Source organism: Oryzias melastigma, linkage group LG4 (assembly GCF_002922805.2).
Source record: "Oryzias melastigma strain HK-1 linkage group LG4, ASM292280v2, whole genome shotgun sequence".
NCBI classification, from domain to species: Eukaryota; Metazoa; Chordata; class Actinopteri; order Beloniformes; family Adrianichthyidae; genus Oryzias; species Oryzias melastigma.
In genome coordinates, this window is record NC_050515.1 from 6,901,014 (window position 1) to 6,913,445 (window position 12,432).

The 12,432-nt window shown below is 36.2% G+C and overlaps 1 protein-coding gene across 1 annotated transcript in view; it reads right to left on the reverse strand.

Annotated features, from left to right (window-relative positions):
* Positions 1 to 427: 427 nt before the first annotated feature.
* Positions 428 to 12,432, reverse strand: part of matk (megakaryocyte-associated tyrosine kinase) — a 15,705-nt gene continuing 3,700 nt past the window's right edge. Inside the window, exons 4-12 of the mRNA XM_024278707.2 lie at positions 11,894 to 12,113; positions 8,739 to 8,832; positions 8,588 to 8,653; positions 8,183 to 8,282; positions 8,015 to 8,099; positions 7,779 to 7,852; positions 7,512 to 7,707; positions 6,933 to 7,019; positions 428 to 1,459 (exon numbers count right to left, since the gene is read on the reverse strand). Of these exons, the coding sequence (XP_024134475.1) occupies positions 1,244 to 1,459; positions 6,933 to 7,019; positions 7,512 to 7,707; positions 7,779 to 7,852; positions 8,015 to 8,099; positions 8,183 to 8,282; positions 8,588 to 8,653; positions 8,739 to 8,832; positions 11,894 to 12,113 (1,138 nt within the window). The 3' untranslated portion in view covers positions 428 to 1,243. The remainder of the gene's footprint in view (positions 1,460 to 6,932; positions 7,020 to 7,511; positions 7,708 to 7,778; positions 7,853 to 8,014; positions 8,100 to 8,182; positions 8,283 to 8,587; positions 8,654 to 8,738; positions 8,833 to 11,893; positions 12,114 to 12,432) is intronic.

Here is a 12,432-nt window from a genome sequence, read left to right on the forward strand (position 1 = left end):
AACTTAAAAAAAACGTAGGTTAACCAAGACAGATGGTGTGTAACTGAAAAAAAATAAACTTAAAAATTCCCGATAAAACTGAAAAAAGCCTAACAGCTAGTGTGTAAATATTAGCCTAACGTCAAAACAGTCTAAAACCTTTTTAAAAAATACCAAATTACTCAAAACAGCTAGCATGTAGCTGAAATATCAACTAAACTTCAAAAAAAGCCTAAAAAAATTGAGTAAGTGCCAAAATAGTCCAAAAATGTCAATTTTTAAAACTTTAAAACATAACTTTTTAACATAATTATAAATAATGAAAACAGACAGGAATATTATTCCAGTATAAATCAACTTAAAATTTAAATAACTTTCAGTATTTTACTTGCCATAAAAATGTATTGTGTCAAAACTATACAAGTTATTAATAAGTGCACGATAACATCGGGTCATTAATAACAATAAAATAAAATGATCTGGAGGGCCAGATCCGGCCCCCGAGCCTCGACTTTGACACATGTGGAAGAGTTTCATTTTTATCAAATATAAATTAAAAGAAAAATGTTTCCAGGTGCATAAAAGTGCTCGACTTGTTGCCTTGTGCACAAGGATGCTACGGTTTTATCTAAAAATAAATAACACTTTCGTCTTTCAAAAGGTTTTTCCAATTAATTTCTGTTTACACTTGGCACTGTATAAGTTAAAAAAAAAAAAAAAAAAATCAAACACACAGAGCGTTGATTATAAATACCAGCGTTTGGTCCTTTTTTACCAACTTATCAGCCAAATAGAAATAATCAGAGATACCTGAGATTGTTGCTCCTATTTACAACTGAGTGAAAAACAAAAGATAATTCACTCAGAGCAAGAATGAACATCAAAGTTTGACATTTGAAGTTTCCACTTATGTAAACAAAGACATGGAAGAAAGCAAATGCACACAAGAAAGGACTTGTGTGTACAGGAAACGTCTTGCGCTCTAACCTGTGTGCACACGGCACCATGGTGGGCGTGTGGTCTGCGTTTGCTCACAGGCCCTTCAGTCACGGCGTGGGGAGTCAGAACCGTGCCGTTCTGCATGTACATTTCAGCAAACTGCCTTTTGTACCCTCATATTGTGATTTTTGTGGTTTTCCATCCAAAAATGATCAAATCAAACATATGTGCAACAAAAAAATAAGTTTTTGTGACTTAAACCCACAAGACCTTTGCTTCCGGAAGTGACGACACCTGAGAACACCTGCGGATTACAGGCCCCAGATCAAGACTTGAGCTTTTCTGGACTCTTTGCTGCAAGTCCCGGGCTCAGTTTACCCATTTCCCTTTCCAGCTTTTCCTTCAGTTTGGGGAAGCCGGGTCTTTTGCGGGGCTCCTGCTCCCAGCAGAGCCTCATGAGGGAGTAGACGTTGGGGGGACAGTCCTCGGGAGCCTCCATGCGGTACCCCCCCTCTACCTTCGCCTGGACGTCCTTGAGAGACTGCAGCAAAGAAAAAGCAATGAGGAAATAAGTCTTTGAAAAAAAAAATGGTGAAGTTTTATTTTAAAATAAATAACAAAAGTCTAGATGTGACATATTATTTCAGCTTTACATTTTGAGCAAACAGGACAAAATACAGTAGCATAAGAGCCTTATTTATTAACACTTTCTTAAAGCTAAATGAGCCTTTTCAAGTTTCTAAGAGTGAATTTTTTTGTTTGTTTCTTAAAGGATTCGTAAATTAACCTTTTATGTCCTATTTCCAAAGCAAATCGTAGAAAAAAAGATCATGGCAAACCCCAAAAGAAAAGGGGTTACAAACAATAGGTGAATGTAAACACAAAGGTGTTTAGTAAGGGGTGTCAAACTCAATCGCACAATGTAGCAAAGTCCAAAACACACCTCAGGTCGCGGGCCGAACAGGATAAACATTTATTGAGCACTCTAAAGCTACATTTTTAAAACTTTAAAACTGTAACTTTTTAACATAATTATGAACTAGATATATATCATAACCTGCAATAATGCTAGTGTGAATACTGTAAGCTGAATTTGGCTTTTTTACTTAAATGCCAATTTAGCCTAAAAAACTAAAAAAAAAAATAAAAAAAACTACGTAGGTTAGCCAAAACAGCTAGAATGTTGCTGAAAAAAGCTTAATTCCAAAATAGTCTTTAAAACAAAAAAAGGCTAAAATAGCCCAAGCAGCTAGCATGTTGCTGAAATATTAGCTAAATGCCAAATTAGCCTAAAAAACTAAAAAAAAAAGAGCAATGTAAGTTAGGCAGATTAGCTAGCATGCATCTGAAAAAATAGCTAAACTTCAAAATATCCTAAAAAAAATGAAAAAAGCCTGAATTATCCACAGCAGCTAGCATGTAGCTGAAATATTAGCTAAACTCCAAAACAGCCTATAATCTTAGTAAATGCTGAAATAGTCCAAAAACTAGCAGAATGCAAATTTTAAAAACTTTTTAGCTATAACTTATTGGCATATTTATAAATAATAAAAAGGCAGGAATATTATTCCAGAATAAATCAACTTAGACCTTAAATAACTTTTAATACTTTACTCTCCATAAGAATACATTTTGTCAAAATTACACAAGTTAGAAATGAGCGCAAGATAACATCGGGCCATTAATATCAATAAAATAAAATAATCTGAAAGGCCGGATAGAATTACTCGGAGGGCCAGATCCGGCCCCCGGGCCGTGACTTTGAGACAAGTGTTAAGATCAGCAAGTTGTAACTGAAACCAGGTGATAAGAACAGATAACAAAAAGAAAAGACATCACAACTATTAAAAATATGTAAAAAATAAGGTTTATTCCTTAGACACAAAGAAAACAGAATGTAAATCAAAGTCTATGAGGATGAAAGTAGGCCAAGGATAAAAAGAAAAAAAAGGTGTTTTTTAAATTTATCACAGCCGCTGAATATTTAACGTCTCAACAAGAACGAACTTATTTAAAACAAATTTGTTGTTTTATCTCCATTTCTTCTGTCTGTTTTACGATTCTGTCTGTCTGTCTTTGCACTTTGATGGTATCGATGGCACCAACAACCCACTCACAAACACCAGTGGAAAAAACCATGTCATCAAAAAGCTGTGCCCACTTGCTCAGTTGCCCGTGCACTGCAGAAGCATGCCGGTGTGTGCAGGATGTTGGGTTAATATTTCCTCTGCAGCGGCTCGTCTGCCCCCCGAGTGGAAGGTGCTGGTGAGGAGGAGCTGTGGTTGCAGGGATGTTCTGACCTTCTTTTCTTTTATTCTTCTTAGCTTTTTCTTGCTGCTTTGTTGCAACCGTCTAACCTAGAATTGATTTAATAAGAAAAACGATCCGAACGCTGAAGTAAATGTCCTTGTACAGCTTTTTATGAGTTATTATTCTAGAAAGAATTTCAAACTGTATTTAATCCTGGAGAAGCGAGTGGGTCAGATCTGAGTACCTTAATATTTATTTATTTGTATTTTTTTATGTTTTTATTTTTTTAAAAGTCAAATTTAAAAACCCAGAAAAACTTGTTTTTGGGGTTAAAAAAATTGTGTTTTCACATAAAAGAAAAAAAAGAAAAAAATTGATTACTAGTTAGTTTCTCCTAAAATCTGGTGATACTTTTTAGCTGTCAGCGATTTTAATGGCCTCATATGTAATCAGAGGGTCACTACACTCTTCAGTTTATGTGAAAATTTGAAATAATGATTTTTTCTGTTTTATTTGATCTAATTCTATTACATTTACTTTTTTATTATATTTATTTTGTATATTTTAAATTAAAATTCTATGATTTTAGTTTGCAATTGTATAAATAACTAAATAGTTGTTAATGAAAAATAGACCGTTTTCACCGTGACGTCGGACAAAATGGGCAGAAAATGCGAATAGTGACTTCCGATATTCGGGTTTAGAACGACAAAGCTGACAGCTGAACGCTGTTTAACACAACTTTACATAAATAATAAAAGGTAAACTTACAAAATTCAACAGAAAAATGTACAATATTTATTTTATGAATGTCCTGCCGAACTGTATTTACATTTCCTGTCTTAGATCGTTCACAAATCTAAATAAATACATTTGAATAATCCTCCAATATTTGAGATTTTATTGAAAATGTAATTTGAGCAGATATTATTCTAACGGGTTCTATTTTGCTTGATGTTATTTGTTCGTGTTTTCAGTGCGATCAGCACAAAAACTGATGGAAAATCATGTTGGCCACATGTATAATAGGAGCAGCCAAGATGCAGATTGCTGCGTGTTTTAATTGCACCCAAGGCGAAATTTAGTTGTTGTGATAAGAAGTATTTGTTGTTTTTGGGGGTATTTTAATGGGTAATTATAAAAATAGAAATGCTTTAAATCTAAATATTTTTTGACGGTTTCAAATTATTAAATTGGATCAGACACGGTTATGAGTAACAGCAAAGAGGAGCTACGTCAGAAAATAACGCAGCAGTTATTAGTTTTTCTTTATAGTAATTGTCTGACTTTAGCTCTGTTTTAGTGATTTTGTGAACACAGAAATGAAAGCAACTTTAACTGGACAGAAAAGATCTTCTAGAGCTCTACGTCTCATCCTCGTTGTGGAAAGCTAGCGTTAGCATTAGCATAAATTAGAAGAAGAAAATGGGAATTATCTTCATTATCAAACATGCAGTACTTGTAACCTTCGTCTAACTATGACCGGGTTCTCAAAGAGAAATAATCTGCGACTCGTTTAATATCAGTCCTACCTTACAGTGTTACCCCCTGAAGTATGGGGTCCCCCAGGGGTTTGTTCTGGGCCATTTGCTATTTTCTATTTATTTGCTGCCATTCGGATTGTTGTTTCATGAGGTGGAGTTCCACCTCTATGCTGACGACTGTCAGATTTATGTCCCTATATGTAAGAGACCTGACCGCACCGTTAGAACAATCATCGACTGCCTAATTGTGTTTACCCGTAGTGGTCGAAAGGATCATGATATTGATCTTGATGCTGCTCTGAAACTCGACCACCAAATAAATGCGGTGACCAGGTCCTGCTTTTTTCAGATGTGACGTCTGGCAAGGATCAAGTCTTTTATTTCAAAAAAGAACCGTGAAATTGTCACTCATGCCTTTGTGCTGTCCAGACTCAATCATTTATAAGCTCGCCGTTTTGTTTGGCGTCTTGTGAAAAAGGTCTATTTAACAAAAATTGTGTTTCAATAAAAGTGTTGATTTAGCTTCCGAAAATCGTCGGCCAAACGTGAGCAGATTTCCGATCTTCCGATCTTGTTAGTTTTTGAATTTTTGTTGTGAAAGACGAAACGGAGCATCCCTAAGTCCCACCGTTTCCCGTGTCGACGGCACGCCGCCGGCCGCCGTCGAGCCCTTTAACAGATTTTCATGCACTCTTGTCCTCTTGGTGTGATGTTTGCCGTCTCCGCCAACAGATAAAACATTAAGGTGCAGAGTTTAATGAGGGAGAACATAAACTTAACCCGAATGAACTAATCGCATGCGGGATAAAGAGATAATTAGTAGGTAATCATCTACATTTAAAATGACACCAGCTGGAGCACAATAAGGTTGTGCAAAACCAAAAGATCGTTCATCTAATGAAGGCTGATCCCGCTGATCCTGACAGTATACTGAAATGCCGGCCAGAACACCTCGATGGTCAAGGAGCACGGATTACTCGACGGCGAGCAGCATGACTAACAGAAGTGAGTGTAAGTCGTTCTCTGAGAGTCTCTGTGTCCTCGATTTTACCCTACTGCCACTGAAATGCAGATTTGAAGGAAGAGGCAACAAAAAAGGATCAAATGTGACAAAAATAACATCAGGAGATGAAGAATGTTGACGTCGGTCGCCAAATATTAATAAGAGAATGGAAAATAAACTAAAAGTTGGCAGCAAATTCATGAATATTTTTAGAAACACTGTCAAACATAATGAAGGTGTTGAGGTGACACAGACAGGAAATAAAACTTAGCAGAATGCAACATAAAAGAAGAAATGCCGCAGACTGAAACAGAAAATCATTCTCGTAACTTTTTTTTCTCCGGTTTTGTGTGCTCCAAGCTCTCGACAGCTTTGGGCAATTATAATCTTGAAATATCACAGAATTACAACAGAAAAAGTAGTAATGCAGTAATATAGAGAGCTAACTTGGAAAGATATAAATATCACAGAATAATGATAATAAAGGAAATGGTGTGGTCGAGTCGGCGTTGGATTATATAAGTTCACTTCCTCCCACTCCCTTTCAGGTAATCTCTTAATGTCTAGTTTGGCAACTTTTTATGGATGTAAACCTCTGATAATTGATTGTATTGCACATGAATTATATATTTTTTTCTTCTTAATTGCTTCAAACAAACCATTTCTGATGCAATCTAAAAAAAAAGGATTTGCAGTGAAATAAAAAGACAAAGTCAAGTTTAGCTACAGAAGGTAGAGTGTTACCTCACAAATTCTTTGTAAATATGATTATTTAAAAAGAAAACAAAAAATCAATTATTTAATAAAATTGTGACTGTTGAAATTTGAGGATTTAGTGAAAAAGCAAACATGCTTACAGTTAAAAATGTAGATGTGCCACTAAAGGAATTTGCTTTTAAGGAGATAAAAACCACAAGAGGAGATCTGGGATTTTCATTTGTCAGGGTAGAAGTTTGGAATTCCCAACAGAAAATTCTGAAACTTTCATTAAAGGATGTATTCAGGCTGGAAAAGTCCGTTAGTCCAGACTGAGTCTGTTTCATTTGGTCCGGATGGAATTCTAAAACCAGTTTGTATTCAAACATTTCTGTTTTGAACCAAAGCTTGTAAACAAAACCATGTGACTAAAGACCTCTTCAGTCATTGGGCAGGAATTAGGAGGGCGGGGCAAAGTAACAAGAGAAAGAATAGAGTAATAGTAACTTCATTCTTCTCACTGCTCCTTTCAAGTTATGAAGAAAAAGGTACAAATAAACAGAATAAGAACAGGAACGTACCATTTTAGGGTAAGGCTGGCGACCGTACGAGAAGATCTCCCAAAGGAGAACTCCGTAACTCCAAACATCTGATTTAGTGGAGAATTTCTGAGGGTGAGAAAAACGGTGCAAAATTTAGGTTTTTCAAAATATATTAAAATGTAAAAAACAAAGAGAAGTGAAAGAAGTCCACCATAAATCGGATTTCCTTGGTTTTTATGGGGGGATTTTCTCTTAACAGCACATAAATGCAAGAACAAAGAACAAAAACCGTTTTTAACAAACTATGAATCGTGTATATGATGATAAATTCAGTGAACTGTGCTGCCAACTAGTGGTCGGAGGTTTACGTGAAAAATAAACTTAAGACGCTGAAGGAAACTCATAAATAATTCATTAAATACTGTCTTCTCAGCATTTTAAATCTATAAAAGTGTTGCCAAAGCAATATATTGCCAAATCAATTGTTCTCTACACCCCTAGTAAATTCTGGTGAAATTGTTAAAAATTATCCAAGAGTTTGACAATTTTAAGGCTATGTCAGCATTTGTGCCTCATTAGAACAACCGTCAGATCAATGAAAAGAACTCTGATTGGTACCTCTTTGGTCAGGGCTTCAGGCGCCGTCCACTTGATGGGCAGTTTGGTTTTGTCCCTTTCCTTGGAGGCCACCTTGGTCAGTCCAAAGTCGCTGACCTTGGCAGAGTTATCGTCCGACACCAGAATATTACGAGCCGCCAGGTCTCTGTGGACCAGCTTCTTTGACTCCAGGTACTCCATCCCTTCACACACGTCCCTGAACACAAAAAAGGTTCAGCGCTCGAGTCGCTGTGGTCTGCCGTTTCGCGTGTGGACGTTCACACTCACAGAGAAAACCTGAGCAGCTGAACAGAATTCACGACTGAACGGCCTCTCGTCCTCAGGAAGTTCACCAGGTTTCCCTGCAGCACAGAAATACAGACAGAACTCTTGTTTTCTCGTGATTTTACCAGAGAGTTTGATGAATTTCACTTTTAATTATCATAAATTCAACATGTTATTGGGTTAACTTTTTTTATTTATTTAAAAAAATGTTTTTTTCCATAGAAAAACCACTAAACTACCTTTGTCATGAGTTCTGTGACAATATGCAGTCCCTTATTAAGGATGACACCCAACAACCTCACCAAGTTTTTGTGCTGCAGCTTCCTGAAAGAAATTCATTTAAAACCCGATGACATTTTGAAAGATCGACTCCCATTGGTTGATAGAAATCCTCCGAGGAGACTCACGTCATGACGGCCGTCTCCTGCAGGAAAGCCTGAGCGGTCACATCACACTTGATGGTCTTCACCGCCACCCTCTGGCCCACGTACTCGCCCTCGTAAACAGCTGAGGGTCAAGAGGACGGTCACTCCGTTTGAAGGGAATTTCATGCTTTGTGTCGACATTTTTTTTTTGACAGTTATAGCACAAAAAGGATCAAATTCAAAAAGATGTTATCAAAAGTCAACTAATATCCAAAAAACAATCATATATTGAACTTTCTTTTGAATATTTATTTATTTTGAACTTTTATGGGTAAACTAAACTCAGCAAAACCAGTCCCTGTGCACAACTACTCATAAAAAAAACACCCCTAAGTATTAAAATTATTGTTTAATTACCATTTTATAGAAAAAACAACAGCTTCTTACCTCCAAACTCCCCTTCTCCAATGATTCCCCCCAGGTGAAGCTTTGTTATGTCAAGCAGCCATCCCACTGAGAAAGGCAGAGACAGATGAAAACATGCTATAAAAAGCTGATTCTTTTCCAGTTCTGAGGAACTTCCTGACCCTGAACTCACTTTTGGATAATTCCAGCTCAGCTGACTTGGTTCCTTGTTTCTGCTTGGGTTTTGTCAGTGTTGTAGCGATGGAGTCTTTGTATTTTGAGTAAAACTGCAAAAAAGAAACACATAAGCTCAACCTAATGGTTTTTAAAGCAGGGGGCCGCAAACCACGGCCCGCGGGCCGGATCCGGCCCTCTTCCACATTTGGCCCGAAAACCCAAACTATTTTGGCTAAATTAGACATTTTTCTGTTTTTTTTTTTTCCATGGCTAATTTGGCATTTAGCAAATATTTCAGTTACATGATAGCTGTTTAGACTAATTTAGGATTTTTTCAGTTTTTAGGCTAATTTGGAGTTTAGCTAAAATTTTAGCTTTATGCTAAAAGTTTTGGCTAAACTAGACATTTTTTTCAGTTTTTTAGGCTAATTTGGCTCTTGGCTAGTATTTCAGATACTTGATAGCCTTTATGGCTAATATACGTTTTTTTTTTTTTAGCTTTTTAGACTTTTTATAGTTTTGCTAAAATTTTAGCTGTATGCTAATTTTTTTTGGATGAATTAGACATTTTTCTAATTTTGCATTTAGCTATTATTTCCGTTACATGCTAGCTCTCTTGGCTAGTTTAGACTTGTTTCAGTTTTTTAGGCTATTTTGAAGTTTAGCTAATATGTCAGCTACATGCTAGCTGTTTTGGCTAATTTATGCTTTTTTCAGTTTTTTAGACTTTTTATAGTTTTGCTAAAATTTTAGCTGTATGCTAACTGTTTTGGATGAATTAGACATTTTTCCAATTTGGCATTTAGCTAAAATTCCAGTTCCATGCTAGCTCTTTTGGCTTATTTAGGCTTGTATCAGTTTTTTAGGCTATTTTGAAGTTTAGCTAATATGTCAGCTACATGCTAGCTGTTTTGGCTAATTTAGGCTTTTTCAGTTTTTTTGGATAATTTGGACTGTAGCCAATATTTTAGCTTTATGCAACTGTTTTGGCTAAATTAGACATTTTTCCAGTTTTTAGGCTAATTTGGCACTTGGCTAGTATTTCAGCTACATGCTAGCCTTTTTGGCTAATTTATGCTTTTTTCAGTTTTTTAGACTAATTATAGTATAGCTAATGTTTTAGCTGTATGCTAACTGTTTTGGAAAAATTAGACATTTTTGAGTTTTTTAGGCTAATTTGGCATTTAGCTAATATTTCAGTTACATGCTAGCTCTTTTGGCTAGTTTAGGCTTGTTTCAGTTTTTTAGGCTGTTTTGAAATTTAGCTAATATGTCAGCTATATGCTAGCTGTTTTGGCTAAATTAGACATTTTCGTATGTTTTTCGGCTAATTTGGCACTGGTCTAATAATATTGTATCTAGCTATTAGCTTTAGCGTTTTCAGCTATCAACTTCAGCGTTTTCAGCTATCAGCATCAGTGTTTTTAGTTTCAATTTAAGCATCTTCCGCTATTAATCTATTGCAGGTAATGCTATATATCTAGTTTTTAAAATGTTTTCATAGTTTTTTTTCTGTGAAGATTACAGAAATGAACTATTTAAAATTTGGCTTTGTGTGGCTTTCTGGAAAACCATAAATGTTTAGATTTAGACTGTGATTTTTACATTTTTTCTGTTCGTCAACAAACTGACCCCAGCCCCATGAAAACAGTTTTGTGGTACAAGAAAAAGTTTGGGGATTCCTGTTTTAAAGTGTGAGCACAAAGTAAACACATGCACAGACCAGAGGGTCACAGTAAAAACAGCTGACTGACAGACGCTGAACCACGTGTCCGTTTATTGCTTGTTTGTGGTCTGCAGGCCGCACTGCTTCCTTTGGAGGAATAACTTGGCATTTGCAGACATGAATGCAAAACTCTGATAATACACGGTTAAGGGAAAGGAAGAGCTGTCGTCTATCTTGTGACGATCAGAAAACGTCACCCACAAAGGAAGCTCTTTACTAGGCTCAATTTTTATTGTTGCCATTTTATTCATGATTTCTAAACGACTCCACTTACAGTACTGAACTAGTTTCACAAATTCAGGTTTATTTTTCAAATTTTGTACCCAAAACAATTTTATTTGATCAAGAAAATACCGTCTTTATATACAATAGTTTTAAGATGGATTATTTGTAACCTTAATTAGTAAAATTAGGATCTACCAGATGAAAATCCAACTGAGATTAGATATTTTGGGGGCTGGGAAAAGTACAGGAAACTAATGGATTTTATTTACCGGTTTTCAATTTTTAAATTAGCTATAAGAGCTAAAGTCAAATGAGTTTTTGTATGAATCACCACGATTCACATTTTATTTTAGTCTAATTAAGATTCCTATGGAAAAATATTAAGATTTTTTGTCCAAAAAACAACCAACCAAACAAACAAATTGTAAAATTGTTTAAGTCCCACTCAAATGATCCTTTGCTACACATTCTTACTCCCATCCCATAATATATGGACGTATGGTTCTGGTCTCCTCTGTGTCACTTTTTGATATGTTGGGTGTCCCAACTCGTTGTTTTTTGACATGCTGGCTGTTTGTTTTTTGCTTCAGGACGCCGTACCGGTACTGTGTTAGGGTTCTAGTCCAGTTCCCGTCCCAAGGGTTGGGGACCGTTAAATAATCAGGCTGGGTTGATAAAATCGATAAATCGATTTGAATCTATCAAAGCTCAATAGATCAATAATCAATCCATAAAGATATAAATCGATTTAGCACATAAAGCTGAAGTCTACTAGCTTGATGCTAACGTTTAATGTTATTTCCCATAGCATGGCTAATGCTAACGCCTGGTAACATAAATTGCTGACTAAACGAACATCTTCATAAACTCACAGACATGAATTTTTCAAACTCTTTTAAGGAAACATTTTTAAAGTAACTATTTGTGGTCTAAAGCGCTGTTTTTTGCTCATTCTTTTCTTATTTTTCTTGAAAAAAGTTCAGAGCGGCAGAAGAAGTTCTTGGCGAGAAGTAAGCCAGAATTCATTTCCCATCATCCCTTCATTTACACTCTCCCCTACTAGCTTAAAGCCTCTCACAACACCACAATTTGAATAAAAAATACTCAGATATACAATTTAATCTTCTCCATCATTAGAAAAATGTCACAAGAACATGTTAAAAACACAATTTTCATTGTAGTGTCTATAAATTATGACTGTAATTCGAGGCTTTTCCTACCTCTATCATATCAATCAGGTTGTAGAAATACTGCTTGTTGTCGATGGTCAGCTTGTTATCCTGGTAAATCACTCGGTAATGGATCACCTCTCCAGAGAAGCTCACGCACAGGACGTAGTCACCGGGATGGCGGATGCTCTCCCGCACCAGAAACAGGCCATCCTCGGCCGGCTGAAGCTCGCACACCGCCTCCGAGCCGGAGATCTTCCCGTGAAACCAGCTGTTTAACAGCAAAAAAAAAAAAAAAAAAACTTTAATCGAACATAAAGGAGGCAACATGTGTGAGAGGAAATGCTTTCATTCAGCAAATTAACAGAGTCAGAGGTAAACCAAACAGGAAGCACACCTTTTTTTGTGTCAGTTACTTCGAAGACGACAAACCGCACATGGTTGAGCTGCAGAAACCATTATTGTACAAAAAAATATATATATTATTCTAAACTGCAACTTTCCCAGGAGGCTGACGTGACTAAAGTTTAACACCCTTCAAACCAGAAGTTCCCACCTGTGACCAAAAAACTCACAAACCAAAGGTTCCA